General features: G+C 42.0%; 1 protein-coding gene across 2 annotated transcripts in view; it reads left to right on the top strand.

The window, feature by feature from the left end:
* The window catches only part of SLAMF6 (SLAM family member 6), a 47,314-nt gene extending 37,585 nt beyond the window's left edge, over nt 1–9,729 (top strand). For both annotated transcript variants that reach the window (XM_045841610.1, XM_045841609.1), the window contains exon 7: nt 9,509–9,729. In XM_045841610.1, the coding sequence (XP_045697566.1) occupies nt 9,509–9,514 (6 nt within the window). In that variant the 3' untranslated portion in view covers nt 9,515–9,729. The remainder of the gene's footprint in view (nt 1–9,508) is intronic.
* Nucleotides 9,730–18,594: the final 8,865 nt, after the last annotated feature.

Here is an 18,594-nt window from a genome sequence, read left to right as displayed (position 1 = left end):
GGATCACTATTAAAACAAGAACTAGGAACATAGCCATTAAAATCTAAGAGATCAATAAGGAAAGTGCTTACAAGAAAAACTGAACTTAGATTTCACTGTAGACCAGTTCATATAATATAGGCTTTTTGATTCTTACATTTCCTTGAACCTTTTCAACATTCTCCTGGTTTTCCTCCTTCCTTACTAGCAACTTTTAGCCTCATTCTGAACCTCTTTCTCTTCTGCAGGGCCAGTAAAGACTGTTACTAAAGCTCAGACGTGGGCCACTTTCACCTTTCCATGTACATATTCCTTTTATGCGATGTCAACCATTCCCATTGCCTTAATACCCTTTATATGCTAATAGTTCCCAAATTTATATCTTTGGCCCTGGTGTCCTGGCTCACATCACCAATTGCCTGCTTGACCATCTCCATTTACACATCTAATATACATATCAAATTTCAGATGTCAGAAAGAAAAGAAAAACTCTGGATTTCTTTTTCCAAGTCTTTCCTTCTACTTATATGAGTAAATGGCACCATTGTTATGATAAACTATCAAATCTCCTTTATAGCCCAGAAATAGTGATTTAATTGGTCTAGCCTGGGATTCAGGCAGCACTGCAGACATGCCTTGTTTTATCAAACTTTGCTTTATTGTGTTTCATAGGTGTTGCATTTTTAATAAATTAAAGGCAAAACCCTCCACAAGCACAAAGAGTGTGACTAGCTTTATTGTGATATTCACTTTATTATGGTTGTTTGGAACCAAACCTATAATATCTGCAGTATATGCCTATATTTTTAAACTACACAGGTGATTCCAGTCCACTTAATAGGAGAAACATGCATTTTTGCATGTAGATTACATAGGGTAGTCTTCAAGAAGAAATTAATCTCAGTGAGGTTATGTGTTTATCTTCAGGTACTTTAGGGGAAAACTGGTGACATCCTTATGCACTTGAGAAACTAAACTAGAGTTGAAATGTCCCCAATCTTTCTCTCATTCCTACCTATAGTACATTGCCCATTCTTCTTGCCTCAGAGCCAGCTGCTAAGGATGGTGGAAAAAATAGTACAAGCCCAATTACTATCTGAGGAAAGGAAGCCAGGGACAATAAGACAAAAGTGTTGTGGGATGGGTAGTGGCCAGTAATGACTTAAGGACTGAGTAGAGTATTCCCTTGACAAAGTTCCCCAAATCCTAGACCTGAAATCACAAACTGGCAGCTGGAGACTTGGATCGTATCTATAGATATTTGGCCCCAATGGTGCTTTAAAAAAAAGCAGCATAAAAAATTGAGACAATATACCTGGAAATTCTGATTTTATACTTTTCTTCAAAAAGGTTTTCCAGCTATCTGACCACATTGGAACCACATTCCTACAGGGCAACAATTATTTGGTGCTAAGTAGCATTTGTCCTATCCTAAATGGTATTGGCACTCTACACTTCATTCCCAGCCTGCCCTTCTTACTTTACTCATTTATTATATCTGCCTGATACCTATAAACATTTAAGTTTCTAACCTCTAGCCTAAGCCATGATATTTACTCCATCTCAAGTTAATAAAAGGAGCAAATAAGCTAGTCCCAAAATAACAAAGCCTGATCTCCCTTGCCTGTTGGGAGCCGCCATGCCTGGTTCCAGAAGCTATAACTAACCCCCATGGCTAAGGCTGAGTAAAGAGACCTTGAGACCACAAGCCACTAAGGAGACAAAGCTTATCTACCTAGTAGGGGTGCCATCTCTGCCCCCTTTTACTTCATCCTGCTTGGCCCTAGGCAGATGACTGGTTAGCCAATGATGGGTAAGAGTTCTCAAGGGAGGGATGACCTAAGACAGACACAGTCATGAAAGGGCCCTCAGGGAAGGACTTGGGGGGCTATAGAAAAAGAGGGTGATGGACCTTTGCCCCTCAGCTTTGATGTAGCCTGAGTCCTCATTTTGTCTACAAGAAGTCTCCTAATCTCTTGGCTGCCTTACTTCCCCTGCCTGACTTAAGCCTGAAACAATGCTGGATGGTGGTGCAGCCCTGGGCAGGAATAGCAAGTTCCCCTGGGAGATCAGGTCTAAGAAAGAATGCATAAAACCCTGTGAAAACTGCTCTGCTAAGAATGTTCTCAATTTCATGATAAAGGTCCAAGCATGAAATGAGTTTGTTTCCCAAACTTTTATAGCCCTTTAACTAACTGACCCAGGCTCAGAATAAGCCCTCATAGTTTTCTGAATATTATCTATTATTTGATCATTACTGCCTGACAATGATGAATGAAAACCTTCCTTGAGGTAATGCTCCCAGAAATTCAATAAAAGCTTGTCCTTGCAAGGGCCAGAGTGCTCTCTCACCCAGAGAGTGGCTATGCTGTCCCTTTTTCTCCATAGGACTTCTGCAGTCCATGTGAATTTGTTTGTAGCATCCACAACAAACAGACCCTGCTGTACAGAGTCTGCATCACTTTCCCACTCCCTATTCTACCCCCAAACAACACTTGGACCATGTGTGACTTTAGGTCATTTACTTGAAGCTTTTAACCTCCCTTAGGGTCCAGGGTATATGTAGATATAAAGAAGATTGCTAAAGATGGGTGCAAAACAGAGAGAAGGTAACGCTGCTCCAGAGTCGTTAAACAGACATTTCATTCTATATTTCAAGGTGATAAGAATGGGCTGAGAAGTGCCTTCTCAACTAGAGAGGCAGGAAGTCTGACTCCACGAGTTTCCTCTTCCCAGTGGTTAGCTAAATATACTTTCTATGGGAAGAAAGGAAGACTATCAGACCTCTAGAATGAATGGTTTATGTCCAAAACTTTTACTTCCTTACACTTAGCTCCATCACTTTTCTGAATTGCATTCTTAAAAAGGCACCAATGTCCAGATGCAGGGGTCTTTTCTCTCTATTATGGTGCTTTCCCTCCTTGTAGCTTTCAGTAATCCACACCATCCTACTCTTCTCTGTTTTTCTGGCTCCTCCTTAACTGTCCTTGGCTTGACTTCCCCTAAGATTCCTGTCCCATTAATAGATTTGTTTCCCTAGATTCTACTGACTGAACACCTCCTAGATGCCCCACAATCACCTTAAATTCTACTTTTCTCTCTCCCTTCATTCATTTCCATAGACTGAATATGATTAATACTCCCAGTGACCCTAGGAAAGGAGAATATCCCTATCAAAGGCCCTCTCAGGATCTGATGACAATCCAAGTTATACGGTAAATTCATAGGGCAATATATGACAAAAAGGAAAGTAACTTGAACAACTAACTTCTTAGAAAAGAAAAGGTAGGAGGGTACAGGAAAAGAGCCTGCTTATGAGAGACAATAGAAAATATAATTTGAAAAGGCATAGTCAATATTATAATTTTATACTTAGAAAGCAAAGGGAAGAAGATGGTGGTGAGGTAGGTAGGAATTGAACCCACTTGCTCATGTACCCAACTGGGACACCTAGCCAATCTCCCAAGAAACAAACCAAATATCCAACAGAATTACAGCTGATATGAAGTATGGAAGCTAAAGTTTGCAAATGATGGTATGGAGATTTTGCAGGCAGACAGGAGGGTCCCTGGACCCTGCCCCAGAGACCACAGCTGCCAAGGCAGCTTTGGAGGAGATCCAGGTTAGTGATTGTGACTTTGCAGCTCCCTCCCCTCTCAAAGCAGTGAGATTGAAGACCCATCCCAGAAGAGATCTGGACACTTAAAGTTGCGGGGGATAAAGACACAGTAAGAGACACAAAGCTGGCAGCATGTCCCAGCTGGGATGGTGATCACCAGCTGGGACAGTATCAGAGAAATCGGGGAGCCAGGTGATACCTGGAGCTGGGAGAAGATATGGGCCATGACTGGCCTTGACCCAGATAGTCTCTGGACTGGTCAGAGAGCTGGTCTGTGTGGAAAGCCAGGCTCTTGTTAGGAACAGCCTGTGGCAAACAAGGGGGAATTACTCAAAAAAACTCTCTCAGCTGCTGTGTAAGGACCTCTCACTCAAAGCCGCTGGGCCAGCAAAGGGGTGGGGACATGATTTGCTCCCATGCAGGGCACCTTGCAGATTGATCAAAGCGGGGACCTGGGGCTCAGAGAGGTAACAACACCTATGAGGCAGGAGGTAGTCAGGAAGGAAGCTCCAGAGGCCCCACAGGGCTGAGGTAGAAAACACCTATACATGACAAAGACCCCCTAAGATGGGTTGTTCCTGTTTTCTGGGATAACTCTGAATCATAGAATGTGCCTGCACTACCCCTGATTCATTATAATATCATTATAATGAAATAACATTGTGGGACTCCCTTCTCCAGTAGCCAGTCAAGAAAGTCATGGGAAACCACGCATGCGCAGTAGCTTTGAAATCCAACTCCTTGTACCTGCACAGGAAAAGCCCGCCAAAGACTAGCAGGGGGCTTCTGCCCCTATAAGAATAGAATCCCCCAGCCCACGTGCCCTTTTTTTCCCTCTGCTCAGAGCTGGCTCACTCCCGTGTCCTGTGGTATGTACTATCACTTAATAAACCTCCCCTCTTTCTTTATGCTATAAACTTTGTGTGTTCGGTTCAATTCTTTGTCCTCGATCACTAAGAACCTGGTTACCTGTGCACACCTGTGCACACCTGTGACAGTTTTTGGCGAGCCAGCTTAGGAGAAGACACCAGAGTGGTAAGCCCCCTTTGCTGCTCTGATACCCGGGATGCCCTTTTCCGTTATCACCTATTCTGTTTCGGTGACTCTGATGTTCTGTGATGGAAGGTCGGCCACTAACTTGCGGGCACAGGTCAGGCAGTTAAAAGCCACAAGGGTGCCCGCCGCTTGAAGACTCCTGTGATAGGATAACTTGGATGCGGAACGGGGTTAGCCTTAGTCCCCACCAGGTACAAGAAAATGTCCGCACAACGGTCAGGCACACTGTGGAAAGCACAAAACACTGCCCCACCCTGCGGCCACTCCCCCAGTAGGCATAGTCGGACCTTCCAAGCAGGATATCAGTCACCACCTCACATGCGCTATGACTTCCTTTTGCAGTCTTTTCATCAGGCCCACGGACAGTCTTTTATGCTTTTCCTCCCCAACTGACTTCTGATCTTTATACCTTCACTCACACCCCACTTGCCTTTTTATGTATGAAGGGTTCCTGCTGTCTTTGTACTAAGATATCTACCTTGGGGTCATTGATAGGCTAGCGCTAAGTACAGTTGCAGGAATGAGCCACTCCCATCTTTGCCATGTGTATACTATTATTGTAAGCAGCAACATCGCTCAGAACTGCACAACAGGTGCCTGCTGGTCGCTGGTTACTAGAATGGCTGCATAGAGCCACTCTTACCTAATTAATTGAATTTGGAATTCTAAGGTGGTTTACTTGTTCCTATAAGGGTATTTTAATTTCCCCCTCTCAGTTCATTGTCCCTCCATGAGATCCGCCTCCAGTATGAAGGATGGTGTTTTAGACATCTCTTGAGGTCCCTTCTGGGAGATTTCAGATGCAGGTACAATTTCTTAAAGCTCTGGAAAATTACATAGAATATTTAAGGGTCTTCTTTGTGATCTGGAAAAGAGTCATTTTATAATAAGATCATCTTGGTGCTCCTCTTAATGGTTTACAGGGCCAGAAATTATTTTTCTAGTAAGACACTTCCTTTGCCCCAGATCTTAAAGCTTACAGGAAAATGAGGGTCCCCATAGATGAAGAATACAGAAATGGAAATGTACTAGGGCCACAAGGGTAGAGTCTGGGATTTTCAGGATTATAGGCAATTGCTCAAGTATGCAGGACTGGTTCCTTCCCAATAGTTAGAGACAAAAGTAGACTGTGGTGATTCTCTCAAGTCTTTTCGATTTCTGTCGGCCAACACTCACTAGGATTTCTTTCACCAGAGACGTCTGGTAGTTCGGTGGGATCCCAGGGGACGCCCATGGCCCACTAGGAATCTCCTAAGGGCAGCAAAGAGAGGGACGCCTCTAGTCTGCAAAGGAGTATCTTTGTTTCTTTTCCTTCTTTCTTAGGATCACCGCAGTCGAGATGGGAACTACATCTTCCATCCCTTCCAAATCACCATTGGGTTGCATTCTCAGCAACTGGGATAAATTTGACCCAAAAAATTAAAAAAAAAAGAGAAGAAATTAGTTTTCTTTTGTAACACTGTTTGGCCCCAGTATAAATTAGGGGGTGGAGAGATATGGCCTGAGAATGGGAGCACAAATTATAATACTATCCTACAGCTAGATCTATTCTGCCGGAGGAAAGGCAAATGGTCTGAAGTTCCTTACGTGCAGGCATTTATGGCTCTGTACCGAGATCCCTCATTTTGTTCCAGCCCCACCCTGGCAAAACCTACAGGCCCAAGTGTTGATCAATTAGAAGATACCCTCCTTAGCTCCCCACCTGTCTCTCAAGGGAGATTAAGGGAACCCCAAGAGTTCTGAAGTCTCTGCCCCTACCTTAGAGGGAGTGACCTCTCCACCACCTTATGCTATGGATAACCTAAAGCCACCAGCTGAGGAAAAACCCAGCCCTGCAGGACATACTAGAAGTGGCGCTTCTTATCTCCCTACCACTCCTGCACTCCTACCCTTGAGGGAGGTAACAGGCCCTGAAGGTGCTATAAGGGTACAAGTGCCATTCTCTATAACTGATTTACAACAATGTAAAGACAGGCTAGGGAGTTTTTCAGAGGACCCTTCACGTTTCACTAGTAATTTCCAGACTCTTACTCTAGCATTTAGTATGTCGTGGAGGGATTTGTACATAATTCTGACCACCTGCTGTTCTCCAGATGAGAAACAGCGGATCTGGGAGGAGGCCCGTAAGTATGCAGATCAGCTGCATACCCAGAGCCCTGGCACTAACCAGCCAGCTGCCCAAGCTGTCCCGGACCAGGAACCTGACTGGGGATACAATACTCAGGCAGGGATCCGGAGTAGGGATGCAATGATAGATTGCTTACTGGCAGGAATGAGAAACTGCATCAAGAAACCTGTGAATTATGAAAAGGTTAGGGAAATCTTTCAGGGCAAGGAAGAGAACCCAGCTCTCTTCAGAAACAGACTAGTAGAAGCCTTCCAAAAATATACAAACTTGGACCCTTCATCCCTGGAGGGTCGAATCTTGATAGGACAGCATTTTATAATTCAATCTGCCCCTGATATTTGCAGGAAGCTTCAGAAATTACAAATGGGCCCACAGACCCCCTTAGATCAGCTCCTGGATACAGCCTTTTCAGTCTTTAACAATAGGGATTTGGAGGAAAGAAAACAGGGAAAGAAGGAAAGGGAGAGGCAAGCAGAGCTCCTTGCACTAGCCTTTAGTAGTGCCATTGGCGGAAACCAGCCCCATCAGGGGAGCTCGGGGAGGCCTCAAAAGAATCAGGGGCAACAGGATCAGACCTGTTATAAGTGCAAGCACCCTGGACACTGGTCAAAGAACTGCACTCAGCCACCTCCGAGGCCCTGTCCTCTATGCAAAAACTTCAGTTCTGATCCCTGGCACTGGAAGGTAGACTGCCCCCGTTCCCATAGTGGAAAGGGGTCATCTCCCAAAGCCATGGCTACTCTTGAGGACTGAAGGTGCCCGGGGAACAGGTCGGCCCCAGGGAATACTCATATTCTCATCTCTACCGAGGAGCCCCGGGTAACTCTAGATGTGGCAGGTAAGAAAATCGACTTTCTTATTGATACAGGAGCCACTTACTCTGTCCTTAACTCTTACTCTGGACCTCTTTCCCCCAAATCAGTTAAGGTAATGCGGGTCGAAGGAAATCCTAAGGCATATTTTTATACATTCCCTATCACTTGCCAATTTGAGAGCCGAATATTCAAACACTCCTTTTTAATTGTTCCTCAGTGCCCTATTCCTCTGTTAGGCCGGGACCTTTTAGCTCGGATGGGAACCATCTTGTTGTTCCCTGAAGTGCCATTTGAGTTAAGTAAGGTGATGATAATCAGTAGTGTTCGAAATCAGGAAGAAATCCCAAGTTCAGTTCTGGATGCAGTAAACCCACTAGTTTGGGAGTCAGGGATTCCTGGAAGAGCAAAGACTGCATTACTGGTTAAAATCCAGTTAAAATGAAAATGTGTTTGTTGTTTCTATTAACCATTCTCTACTCGCCTGCACCCTGTATAATGGAATGGGATGAAAATTTTCTAGTGAATGCTTCTCAAACCTTAGCAGCAGAAGAAAACCTGGCCCAATGTTAGATATGTCATCCTAACCCGGAAACTCCTTCCAGATATAATACTCATAAAAGCCTACCCAATAGCTAATGAATCCTTAATCAGTGCTTTGAATTCCTCTGCCAATTACATGCGTTCCTCTTTTTCTTTAAGAGTCACATGGGAGCAAAATCCTCCTTTGTGTTTCCGTATGACCCCACTAGAATTAAAGCCATTTAATTACTCCAGCACCTCTCTTAAGTGCGACAGTACGATGGGATGCACCCCATGTTATAATAATACTCATACAAGGGCCATTGACCCATTTAAAGCCCTGGCTTCTCTTTCAAGTTCCAGCTTTCTAGAGAATCTTTCTGAGGAAGAAATTTTCAAACCTTTAAATTGGTCACATATAGTATGCTACCCGAATTATGATTCTAACTGTATTCCTAATAGTACCCATTGTTGCTTTGACAAAACTCACAATGCAGATACAAACGATACTTCTAAATGTGTTACTTGGAAATTAAACCAATCTCTTCAAGGAGTATTAGCAAAATTTCTACCACCTCCTGCAGGGGGGAAAGATCAAGGAAATAACTTAGGCCCTTTTAAGGACTGCCTTTCCCCCTTGCCATATGCCCTCCTTAACAAATATAACTCCATTAATGCCACAGTTATTGCAGCACCCCCGGGGCTTGTCTGGCTATGTGGGACTCCCAATAACTGGCTAACGGATCATTGAGAACTTCAAGAAGCTACTGCTTATACTCATCTCAGCAACTCTAAACATGGGGGTGACTGTACCTTAGGGACCTTGGCACCCCAAGACCTTACTATTATAAATATAACCATGGGTCCTGGGAGTCCATCTCTCAGCAGAAAAAAACGAGCTTTTGGTCTAGTAGTGGCTGGAGCTGCTGCCACTATAGCCGCTGCAGCCCCCTGGGGAGGCTTCGCCTATCATGAGGCCACTCTAAGGGAACTCACTAAGATTATAGAAGAAATCTCCAAAGATACTGCTGGTACTCTAGCTGGACTCTCAAGATCAGTAGACTCATTGGCAAATGTAGTCATGGATAACCGCCTTGCCCTTGACTATCTTCTAGCAGAACAAGGAGGGGTGTGTGCTGTTATCAATAAAACCTGCTGCACCTATGTAAATAACTCTGGAATGATCGAAACTAACATAAAGAAAATTTATGAACAGGCAGAATGGCTACATAAGTATAATCAACAGGGCCAAGGGATTAAGGAAGCCCTGACCTCCTGGTTCCCTGGCTTAACATGGTTATTACCCTTCTTAGGGCCCTTAATAACACTGCTGGTTTTACTACTTTTAGGACCTTGCTTATTTAATTTACTTGTTAAATTTGTTTCTTCTAGACTTAAGCAATTCCACGTCAAACTGATAACACTTCAAGGTTTCCAACCAATCCCTGAAAACGATGTCGAAGCTGACAGACATACAGCATCTGCGGCGGCCTCAGGAATTCCTCTTCAACCCCTAGACAGAATAGGGCGAGAGTTCCGTGGTTCTCAATAGGCAGGGTCTACTGTCCAATCTAGGCCTGAAGCAGCTATGGAAGACAGATCTTCATCCTTCAACAACCCCAAGAAGATTTTTGAGAACCATGTCTCTCAGGGGGAAGTTGAGGCAGGAGGTAGTCAGGAAGGAAGCTCCAGAGGCCCCACAGGGCTGAGGTAGAAAACACCTATACATGACAAAGACCCCCTAAGATGGGTTGTTCCTGTTTTCTGGGATAACTCTGAATCATAGAATGCGCCTGCGCACTACCCCTGATTCATTATAATATCATTATAATGAAATAACATTGTGGGACTCCCTTCTCCAGTAGCCAGTCAAGAAAGTCATGGGAAACCACACATGCGCAGTAGCTTTGAAATCCAACTCCTTGTACCTGCACAGGAAAAGCCCGCCAAAGACTAGCAGGGGGGGCTTCTGCCCCTATAAGAATAGAATCCCCCAGCCCACGTGCCCTTTTTTTTCCTCTGCTCAGAGCTGGCTCACTCCCATGTCCTGTGGTATGTACTATCACTTAATAAACCTCCCCTCTTTCTTTATGCTATAAACTTTGTGTGTTCGGTTCAATTCTTTGTCCTCGATCACTAAGAACCTGGTTACCTGTGCACACCTGTGCACACCTGTGACACCTAGAGAGACTTAATTCAATAAGGGAACTTAACTGCCCTAAAGGGACTTTGCACAGGCACAGTCACAGACCCAGACCAACAAAAGTAAGAAGGAGCAGTGTGGTTTGCTCCCAGCCAGTGTACCTCACAGACTAATCAAAGGGTTGGACAATGAGGTGGATTAGAGGTACCAGCCTGGCGTACATTTGCACTGGACAGTGTGGGCTGCAAAACATTCTGAAAGCATGGGCCTGAAACTGGGCACCCATGAATATTGAAGCCCAGACCAAGGCCCCATCCTTCAGGAAATACAGGAAAAGGAAAAGAAAGGGAAAAAAAATGGAGCCCAGCCCACCTACCTCCTGCAGCATCCAAGAAGTATACAGCAAAACCTGTTTGGCAGGTTTAAAGTAAGCAGGAGGCGCTTCTCCCACCACCCAAGTACAGACAAAAAGACCTCAAGCTATGAGAAAACCAAAGACAGAGCCAGAGAGAAGAAGGCTAACACCAACAGCTGAGACAAATCTCAATTTGCTATCTTTCAGAAATTCCATTTTATTATTTTTTATTTTATTTATATATTTTTTTAGAGAGAGAGAGGAAGGGAAGGAGAAAGAGAGGGAGAGAAATATCAAAGTATGCTTGCCCCTCGTGCACCCCCTACTGGGGACCTGGCCCACAATCCAGGCATAGGCCCTGACTGGGAATCATACCAGCAACCGTTTGGTTCCCAGCCTGCACTCAACCCAATGAGCTACTCCAAACAGGGCTTTTTTATTTATTTATTTTTTATTTCTCTTCTTTCTGTTTAGCTTTTCTGGTTTTGTTTCTTTAGTTGAATTCATTGATTGGTTTTCTTTACTCTCCCTTTCATAATTGCATTTTAATTTTTCTTCTTTCACTTCACTCATATTCCAATAACACACTACTCTTGATCTTTTACTTTTTGTTCTTCTCATTCAGATTGTATATTTCTAATCATATTATTGTTATTCCAAATCTCTCAGGGCACCCTACCCTGGTCTTAATCCATTTTGCTATCTTCCTGAGCTTTATTTCTATTAATGTTAACATTATATTTTCACACACTACACCAAGTTTCCATCCCTTACTCTCACTGTATCTCACCATCTAACTTTGCATAAGTGCTCTGCTTTCTAAAGTCAGCTCACATTCTTTTTTTCCTTCTAATAAGAGTCTTATTTCTTTTTCACCTTTTATAAAATGTGGCTACTTGGGTAAAATATCACAGTTATTGCTGTACTTCTCCAAAGGACTTCCTACCTGTTCACTATATGTCTGTATTTCAAATCCCATAGAATACTTTCCTGCTGTCTTACTCCATTTCACCTTCACCCTGCCCCTGGTCATATACCAGAAAAGGTGGGAGTTGTGAATACCAGTAAACCCACTAGAGAGAAGAGCCCACCAGCAAAGGAGCCACCAACAGGTAAAACCCAAATACAAGAGAGTCCACACAAATGGAAGAAAAGGCAACTCTAGAGCATCCAGACAAGGAGATCAAAGAGACCACACCACTGAGTCCCACAGAATTCCTACCATAGAAGTTCACCCTATGAAAAGGCTGGCAAAGCACAGCATCACAAATCACAGAAACAAAAAAAAGCCACCTAAAATGGGTGGCTTTTTAGCCAAAGAAAAACACCACAATCAAAAGGAATGGAAGACTCCTCAGTAAAAGAGCTAAAAGAAATGGAAGCAAGCAAACTATCAGATATAGAATTAAAAAGAATGGTGATAAGGATGCTCAAGAATCTCACAGATGACTTCAAGGAATTGAGTGAGAACTATGACAGTATGAAAAGGAAATAGAAATTGTAAAAAAGAACCAGGAAGAAATGAAGAATAAAATTTCTGAATTTTTTAAAAAAATACACTAGAAGGTATTACCAGCAGTCTGGATGAAGCAGAAGACCAAATTAGTGAGCTGGAAGACAAGGTATAAACACCCACATAAAGCAGCTGTAGGAAAAAAAGACTCAAAACATATGAAGATAGCTTAAGGGAATTGTAAGACAACATGAAATGCAACAACATTTGAATCATAGGAATACCAGAAAGAGAAGAAAAGGAATAGGGATAGAAACCCTGTTTGAAAAAATAATGACAGAAAACTTCCCTACCCTGGAGAGGGGAAAGCCACACAAGTTCAGGAAGCACAGAAGGTCCCAACCAAGATGAACCCAAAGAGGCCTAAAGCCAGACACATAACTAAAATGCCAAGTTTTAAAAGCAAAGAGAGAATCTTAAAGTCAGCAATGGAGAAATAAGAAGTAGCATATAAGGGAACTCAAATAAGGCTAGCAACTGATTTCTCAACACAAACATTTCAAGCAAGAAGAGAATGGCAAGAAATGATCCAAGTAATGAAAAGCAAAGGCCTGCAACCACAACTACTCTACCCAGCAAGGCTCTCAATTAAAATGGAAGGTGAAATAAGGAGTTTCCCATACAAAAGGAGGCTAAAAGAATACACCTCCACCAAATGAGCATTGCAAGATATGCTAAAGGGACTGCTTGAAGAAGAGGAAGAAAAACATTGATAGAGAGAGGAACATGGGTACAAAGGGGAAAAATTGCAATGAATAAGTACCTATCAGTAGTAACCTTAAATGTAAATGGATTAAATGTTACAATAAAAATACATAGGGTAGCTGAATGGATAGGAAAATATGATCTGCACATATGCTGCCTACAAGACACCCATCTCAGAACAAAAGACCTACACAGACTGAAAGTAAAGGGTTGGAGAAAAGTATTGCAAGCAAATGGGAAGAAGGAAAAAGATGGTGTAATACTTATATCAGACAAAATAGAATTCAAAACAAAGGCCATAAAAAGACACCCAGAAGTACATTTTATATGGCCTAAGTGAAGAATTTATTGAGAAGAAATAAACATTGTAAACATGTGTGCACCCAACATAGGAGCATGCAAATATATAAGGATCATCTTGGAGGACTTCAAGAAAGATATCAACAGTAGTACACATAACATCCAACTGTCAAAAATAAATAGATCTTCCAAACAAAATATCAGCAAGGATATTGCAGCATAGAACAATGCCTCAGATCAAATGGACTTAACTGACATATATAGAAACTTTCATCCCAAAGAAGCAAAAATACACATTCTTCAAATGAACATGGAACATTTTCAAAGATAAGTCACATAATAGGACATAAAACAAGCCTCAACAAATTCAAAAAAATTGAAATCATATCAAGCATTTTCTCTAACCAAAGGTGACTGAAACTAGAAACCAACCTCAAGGAAAACACTCAAAAACACTCAAGTTTGTGGAGAATAAATAGCATGCCATTAAACAATGAATGCATTAATAATGAGACCAAGGAAGAAATTAAAAAGTTTCTGGAAACAAATGAAAATGAACTCACAACAGTCAGAAACATATGGGACACAGCAAAGGCAGTCCTCAGAGGGGAGTACATAGCAATATAGGCCTATGTAAAAAGATAGAAACATTCCAAATAAATAACCTAACCCTACATCTACAAAAACTGGAGGGAAAACAACAGAGCCCAGAGCAAGTAGAAGGAAGTAAATAACCAAGATCAGAGCAGAATTAAATGACATAGATACTGAAAGAACAATTCAGAGTATCAATAAATCCAGGAGCTGGTCCTTGGAAAAGATTAACAAAATAAACAATCCTTTAAGCAGACTCATCAAGAAAAAAAGAGAAAGGATCCAAATACATAAAATCAGAACTGAAAGAGGAGAGATTATAACTGATACCACAGAAATACGAAGGATTATAAGAAATTACTACTATATGCCAAGAAATTTGAAAACCTGGAAGAAATGGACACATTTATAGAAAAATATAACCTTCCTAAAATGAATGAAAAAGAAACAGAAATCTTGAACAGACTGATAACAGCTAGAGAAATTGAAGCAGTTTTCAAAAAAACTCCTGGCACACAAAAGTCTTGGGCCAGACAGTTTCACACTAAAATTTTATTAAACATTTAAGGAAGAGTAAACTCCTATCCTTCTCAGCCTATTCCAAAAAAATCCAAGAAGAGGGAAGACTCCCAAATTCTTTTTATGAAGCGAGCATCATCCTAATCCCAAAACCAGATAAAGACACAACTTAGAAAGAGTTGTGTCTACAGGCCCATATCGCTGATGAACATAGATGCCAAAATCCTCAACAAAATATTGGCAAACCACATCTAGTAATACATTAAAGAGATAATACATCATGTTCAGGTGGGAGTAATCCCAGGGATGGAAGGAAGGTACAATATTTGCAAATCAATCAATATAATACATCACATAAAGAAAACAAAAGACAAAAATCACATGATCATATCAATAGGAGCAGAAAAAGCATTTGATAAGGTACAGAACCCATATATGATAAAAACACTTAGCAAAGTGGGAATAGAGGGAGCATTCCTCAATATAATAAAGGACATTACAAGAGATCTACAGCCAACATAATACTCAATGGACAAAAACTTAGAGCTTTCCCACTAAGATCAGGAACAAGACAATGATATCCACTTTCACCACTCCTATTCAACATAGTACTGGAAGTCCCATCACAGCAATCAGACAAGAAAAAAAGTAGAAAGGAGGAAGTAAAATAGTCACTGTTTGCAGATGACTTGATATTGCACATAGAAAACCCTATATACTACACCAAAAACCTACTTGACCTAATAAATGAATTTGGCAAACCAGCAGGGTACAGACTCAGTATTCAGAAATCAAAGGCATTTTTTACACCAACAATAAAATATCAGAAACAGAAATCAGGGGGAAAATCCTTTTTGCTAAAGCAACAAGAAAAATGAAGTACCTAGGAATAAATCTAACAAAAGAGGTAAGAGAACTGTACTTGAAAAACTACACACTACAGAAAGTAATTAAGGAAGACACAAATAAAGGGAAGCATACAGCATGTTCATGGATTGGAAGAATTAACATCATATCATCAAGATATCCATACTACCCAAACCAATTTACAGATCTAATGCAATCCCTATTAAAGTACCAATAACATATTTCACAGATACAGAAAAAAACATTTCAAAATTTACATAGAACCATAAACCAACTCAAATAGCCACAGCAATTTTGAGAAAGAAAAACAAAGTATCAAGGATCACAATATAAAATTATATTACAAGGCCACTGTTATCAAAACAGCCTGGTACTGGCATAAGAACAGACACATGGATCAATGGTACAGAAAAGAGAGGCCATAGAGTTCTGGCTAAAATGCAGGTGTAGGCAGAAACCCTTCACTTCCTCACACAACCAAAAGGAATATAACAACCAATCTAAAATCAATAAACAACCAGAAGTGCCAGAAAAATCAACTACATGGAACTCTGACAACCCAGGAGTTGATACAGTCAACCATAACAACCAGATGGGTAAGGCAGCAGATGGAGAGAATCCATGGTGAGGCAGCTGTCCATGCAGGTGGGACTTATTGAACAGGAAACTGAGACTCTGAGCTCACTGTGCACTATAGCATTTCCTGTGGTGGGAGAAACTCCCAGTCTCACACGAGAGTTCTTTGCGAAGTGAGGCTAGCAACAAGCAGAAGAGCTGCATTGTGCCCTCTCTGGCCCCTTCCCCACAGGCAGCACCACAACACAGCAAGGAGGGTTGCCCTGCCCTGGTGAATACCTAACACTCCACCCCATTACAACTTTACAGATGCCCTGAGACAAAGAAATATGGCCAAATGAAAGAACAGAGCAAAACTTCAGAAAGAGAGCTAAGCGATGAGGATATAGCCAAGCTATCTGAGGGAGAATTTAAAGCCCTGGTAATCAAGATGCTCACACAGCAACTTCCAGCAAGATGGAGGCAAAGGTGGATGCACCATACCTCCACACACAACCAAGATTAGAACAACAACAATTTAGAGGCAGAATAACACCCAGAACTGATAGAGAATTTATCTGAATGGAAGTCGGACAGCCAAGAAGTTGAAGTAGACCCGTTCATCCAGACCAAGGGAGGGGCAGAGAGGAACAGCCGGGCGTGGATCGTGGGGCACAGAAAACAAGGAGAACTGGGCGCATAAGGCAACCAGGAGTGCGTAAGGCATCTGGGGCGCACAAGTTCGCAGCAGGTGGACCCTGTGTATGCAAGCGGCAGCTGGCGGACCCAGCGAGGCGGCGATTGTGGACTAGGGCAGAGGGCGCAATCCAGGATCCCAGAGAAGAGACTGAGGTCCCAGGAGAACGGAGCTACCACCATTGCTCCCTCCCTCCCCCGCCCCCACATACAACGTCACAATCTAGCGACTGGGGTGCCCAGCCTCAGTGAACACCTAAGGCTCCACCCCTCACTGTAAAAGGAGCGACCAGACTAAAAAAAAAAAAAGAGAGAGAGAGAGAGAGACATGTCTCAAACAGAAGAACAGATCAATGACCCAGGACTCATCCTTTTGAGCGACTAAGAGATAGCCTATCAGATGCATAGTTCAAAACACTGGTGATCAGGAAGCTCACAGAATTGGTTGATTTTCGGCACAAAGTACATGAACAAATGCAGGTTACCATAAAAGAGATGAAGGAAGATGCATGGAGAACCAATAGTGATGGCAAGGAAACTGGGACTCAAAACAATAGAGTGGACCAGAAGGAAGAAAAAAACAACCAAACAGGAAAGAATGAAGAAATAAAAATTCAAAAAAACAAGGAGAAGCTTAGGAACCTTCAGGACATTTTCAAACATTCCAACATCCGAATTACAGGGGTACCAGAAGGGGAAGAGGTAGAGCAACAGATTGAAAACGTATTTGAACAAATAATAAAGGAGAACTTCCCCAGTCTGGCAAAGGAAACAGACTTGCAGGAAGTGCAGGAAGCTCAGAGAGCCCCAAAGAAGTTGGACCCAAGAAGAAACACACCAAGGCACATCATAATTACATTAGCTAAGGTGAAAATGAAGGAGAGAATCCTAGAAGCAGCAAGAGAAAACCGGACAGTAACCTACAAAGGAGTTCCCATCAGACTGTCAGCTGGTTTCTCAAAAGAGACCTTACAGGCAAGAAGGGGCTGGAAAGAAGTATTCCAAGTCATGAAAGACAAGGACCTATATCCCAGGATACTCTATCCAGCAAAGCTTTCATATAGAATGGAAGAGCAGATAAAGTGCTTCTCAGATAAGGTCAAGTTAAAGGAGTTCATCCTCACCAAGCCCTTATTTTATGAAATGTTAAAGGGACTTATCTAAGAAAAGAAGATAAAGAAAAAACATGTATAGTAAAAGGTCAGCAAACTCACAATTATTAACAACCACACCTAAAGCAAAACCAAAAGAAACTAAGTAAACAACCAGAACAGGAACAGAACCACAGAAAGGGAGATCACATGGAGGGTTAGCAACAGGGGAGTGGGAGGAGGAGAGAGGGGGAAAAGGTACAGAGAATAAGTAGCATAGATTGTAGGTTGAAAATAGACAGGGGGAGGGTAAGAATAGTATGGGAAATGTAGAAACTAAAGAACTTATAAGTATGACACATGGACATGACTAAAGGGGGGGATATGGGTGGGAGACGGTGTACAGGGTGGAAGGGAGTGAAGGGGGGAAAATGGGACAACTGTAATAGCATAATCAGTAAAATATATTTTAAAAAAAGATGCTCACACAACTGATTGAGCTTGGTCAAAAAATGAAAGGACAAATTAAGGATACCCAAAATGAACAAAGCAAAATATTCAGGGAACCAACAGTGACAGGAAGGAAATTAGAACTCAATCAACAGTTTGGAACAAAAAGAAATAAACATCAAACCAGAACAGAATGAAGAAACAAGAATTCAGAAAAAAAAATGGAGACTTAGGAACCTTTGGAACAACTTGAAATGTTCCAATATCCAAATTATAAAGGTGCCAGAAGGACGAAAGAAGTTGAAAGAAATTGAAAACTTATTTAAACAAATAATGAAGGAAAACTTCCCAATCTGGCAAAGGAAATAGACTTCAAGGAAGTCCAGAAAGCCCAGAGAGTTCCAAAGAAGTTGGACCCAAAGAGGAACACTCTAAAGCACATCATCATTAAGTTACCCAAGATTAAAGACAAAGAGAGAATCTTAAAAGCAGCAAGAGAAAATGAGACAGTTACCTACAAAGGAGTGTCCATAAGGCTATCAGCTGATTTCTCAAAAGAAACCTTGCAGGCAAGAATGTACTGGAAAAAAGTATTCAAAGTTATTAAAGGCAAGGGCCTACATCCAAGGTTATTCTACCCAGCAAAGCTATCATTTAGGATGTAAGGGCAGATAAAGTACTTCCCAGATA

The sequence above is a fragment of the Phyllostomus hastatus genome, unplaced genomic scaffold (genome assembly GCF_019186645.2).
Source record: "Phyllostomus hastatus isolate PE091 unplaced genomic scaffold, TTU_PhHast_1.1 phas_contig_36, whole genome shotgun sequence".
NCBI lineage: Eukaryota > Metazoa > Chordata > Mammalia > Chiroptera > Phyllostomidae > Phyllostomus > Phyllostomus hastatus.
This window is presented reverse-complemented; position numbering and strand designations above follow the sequence as displayed.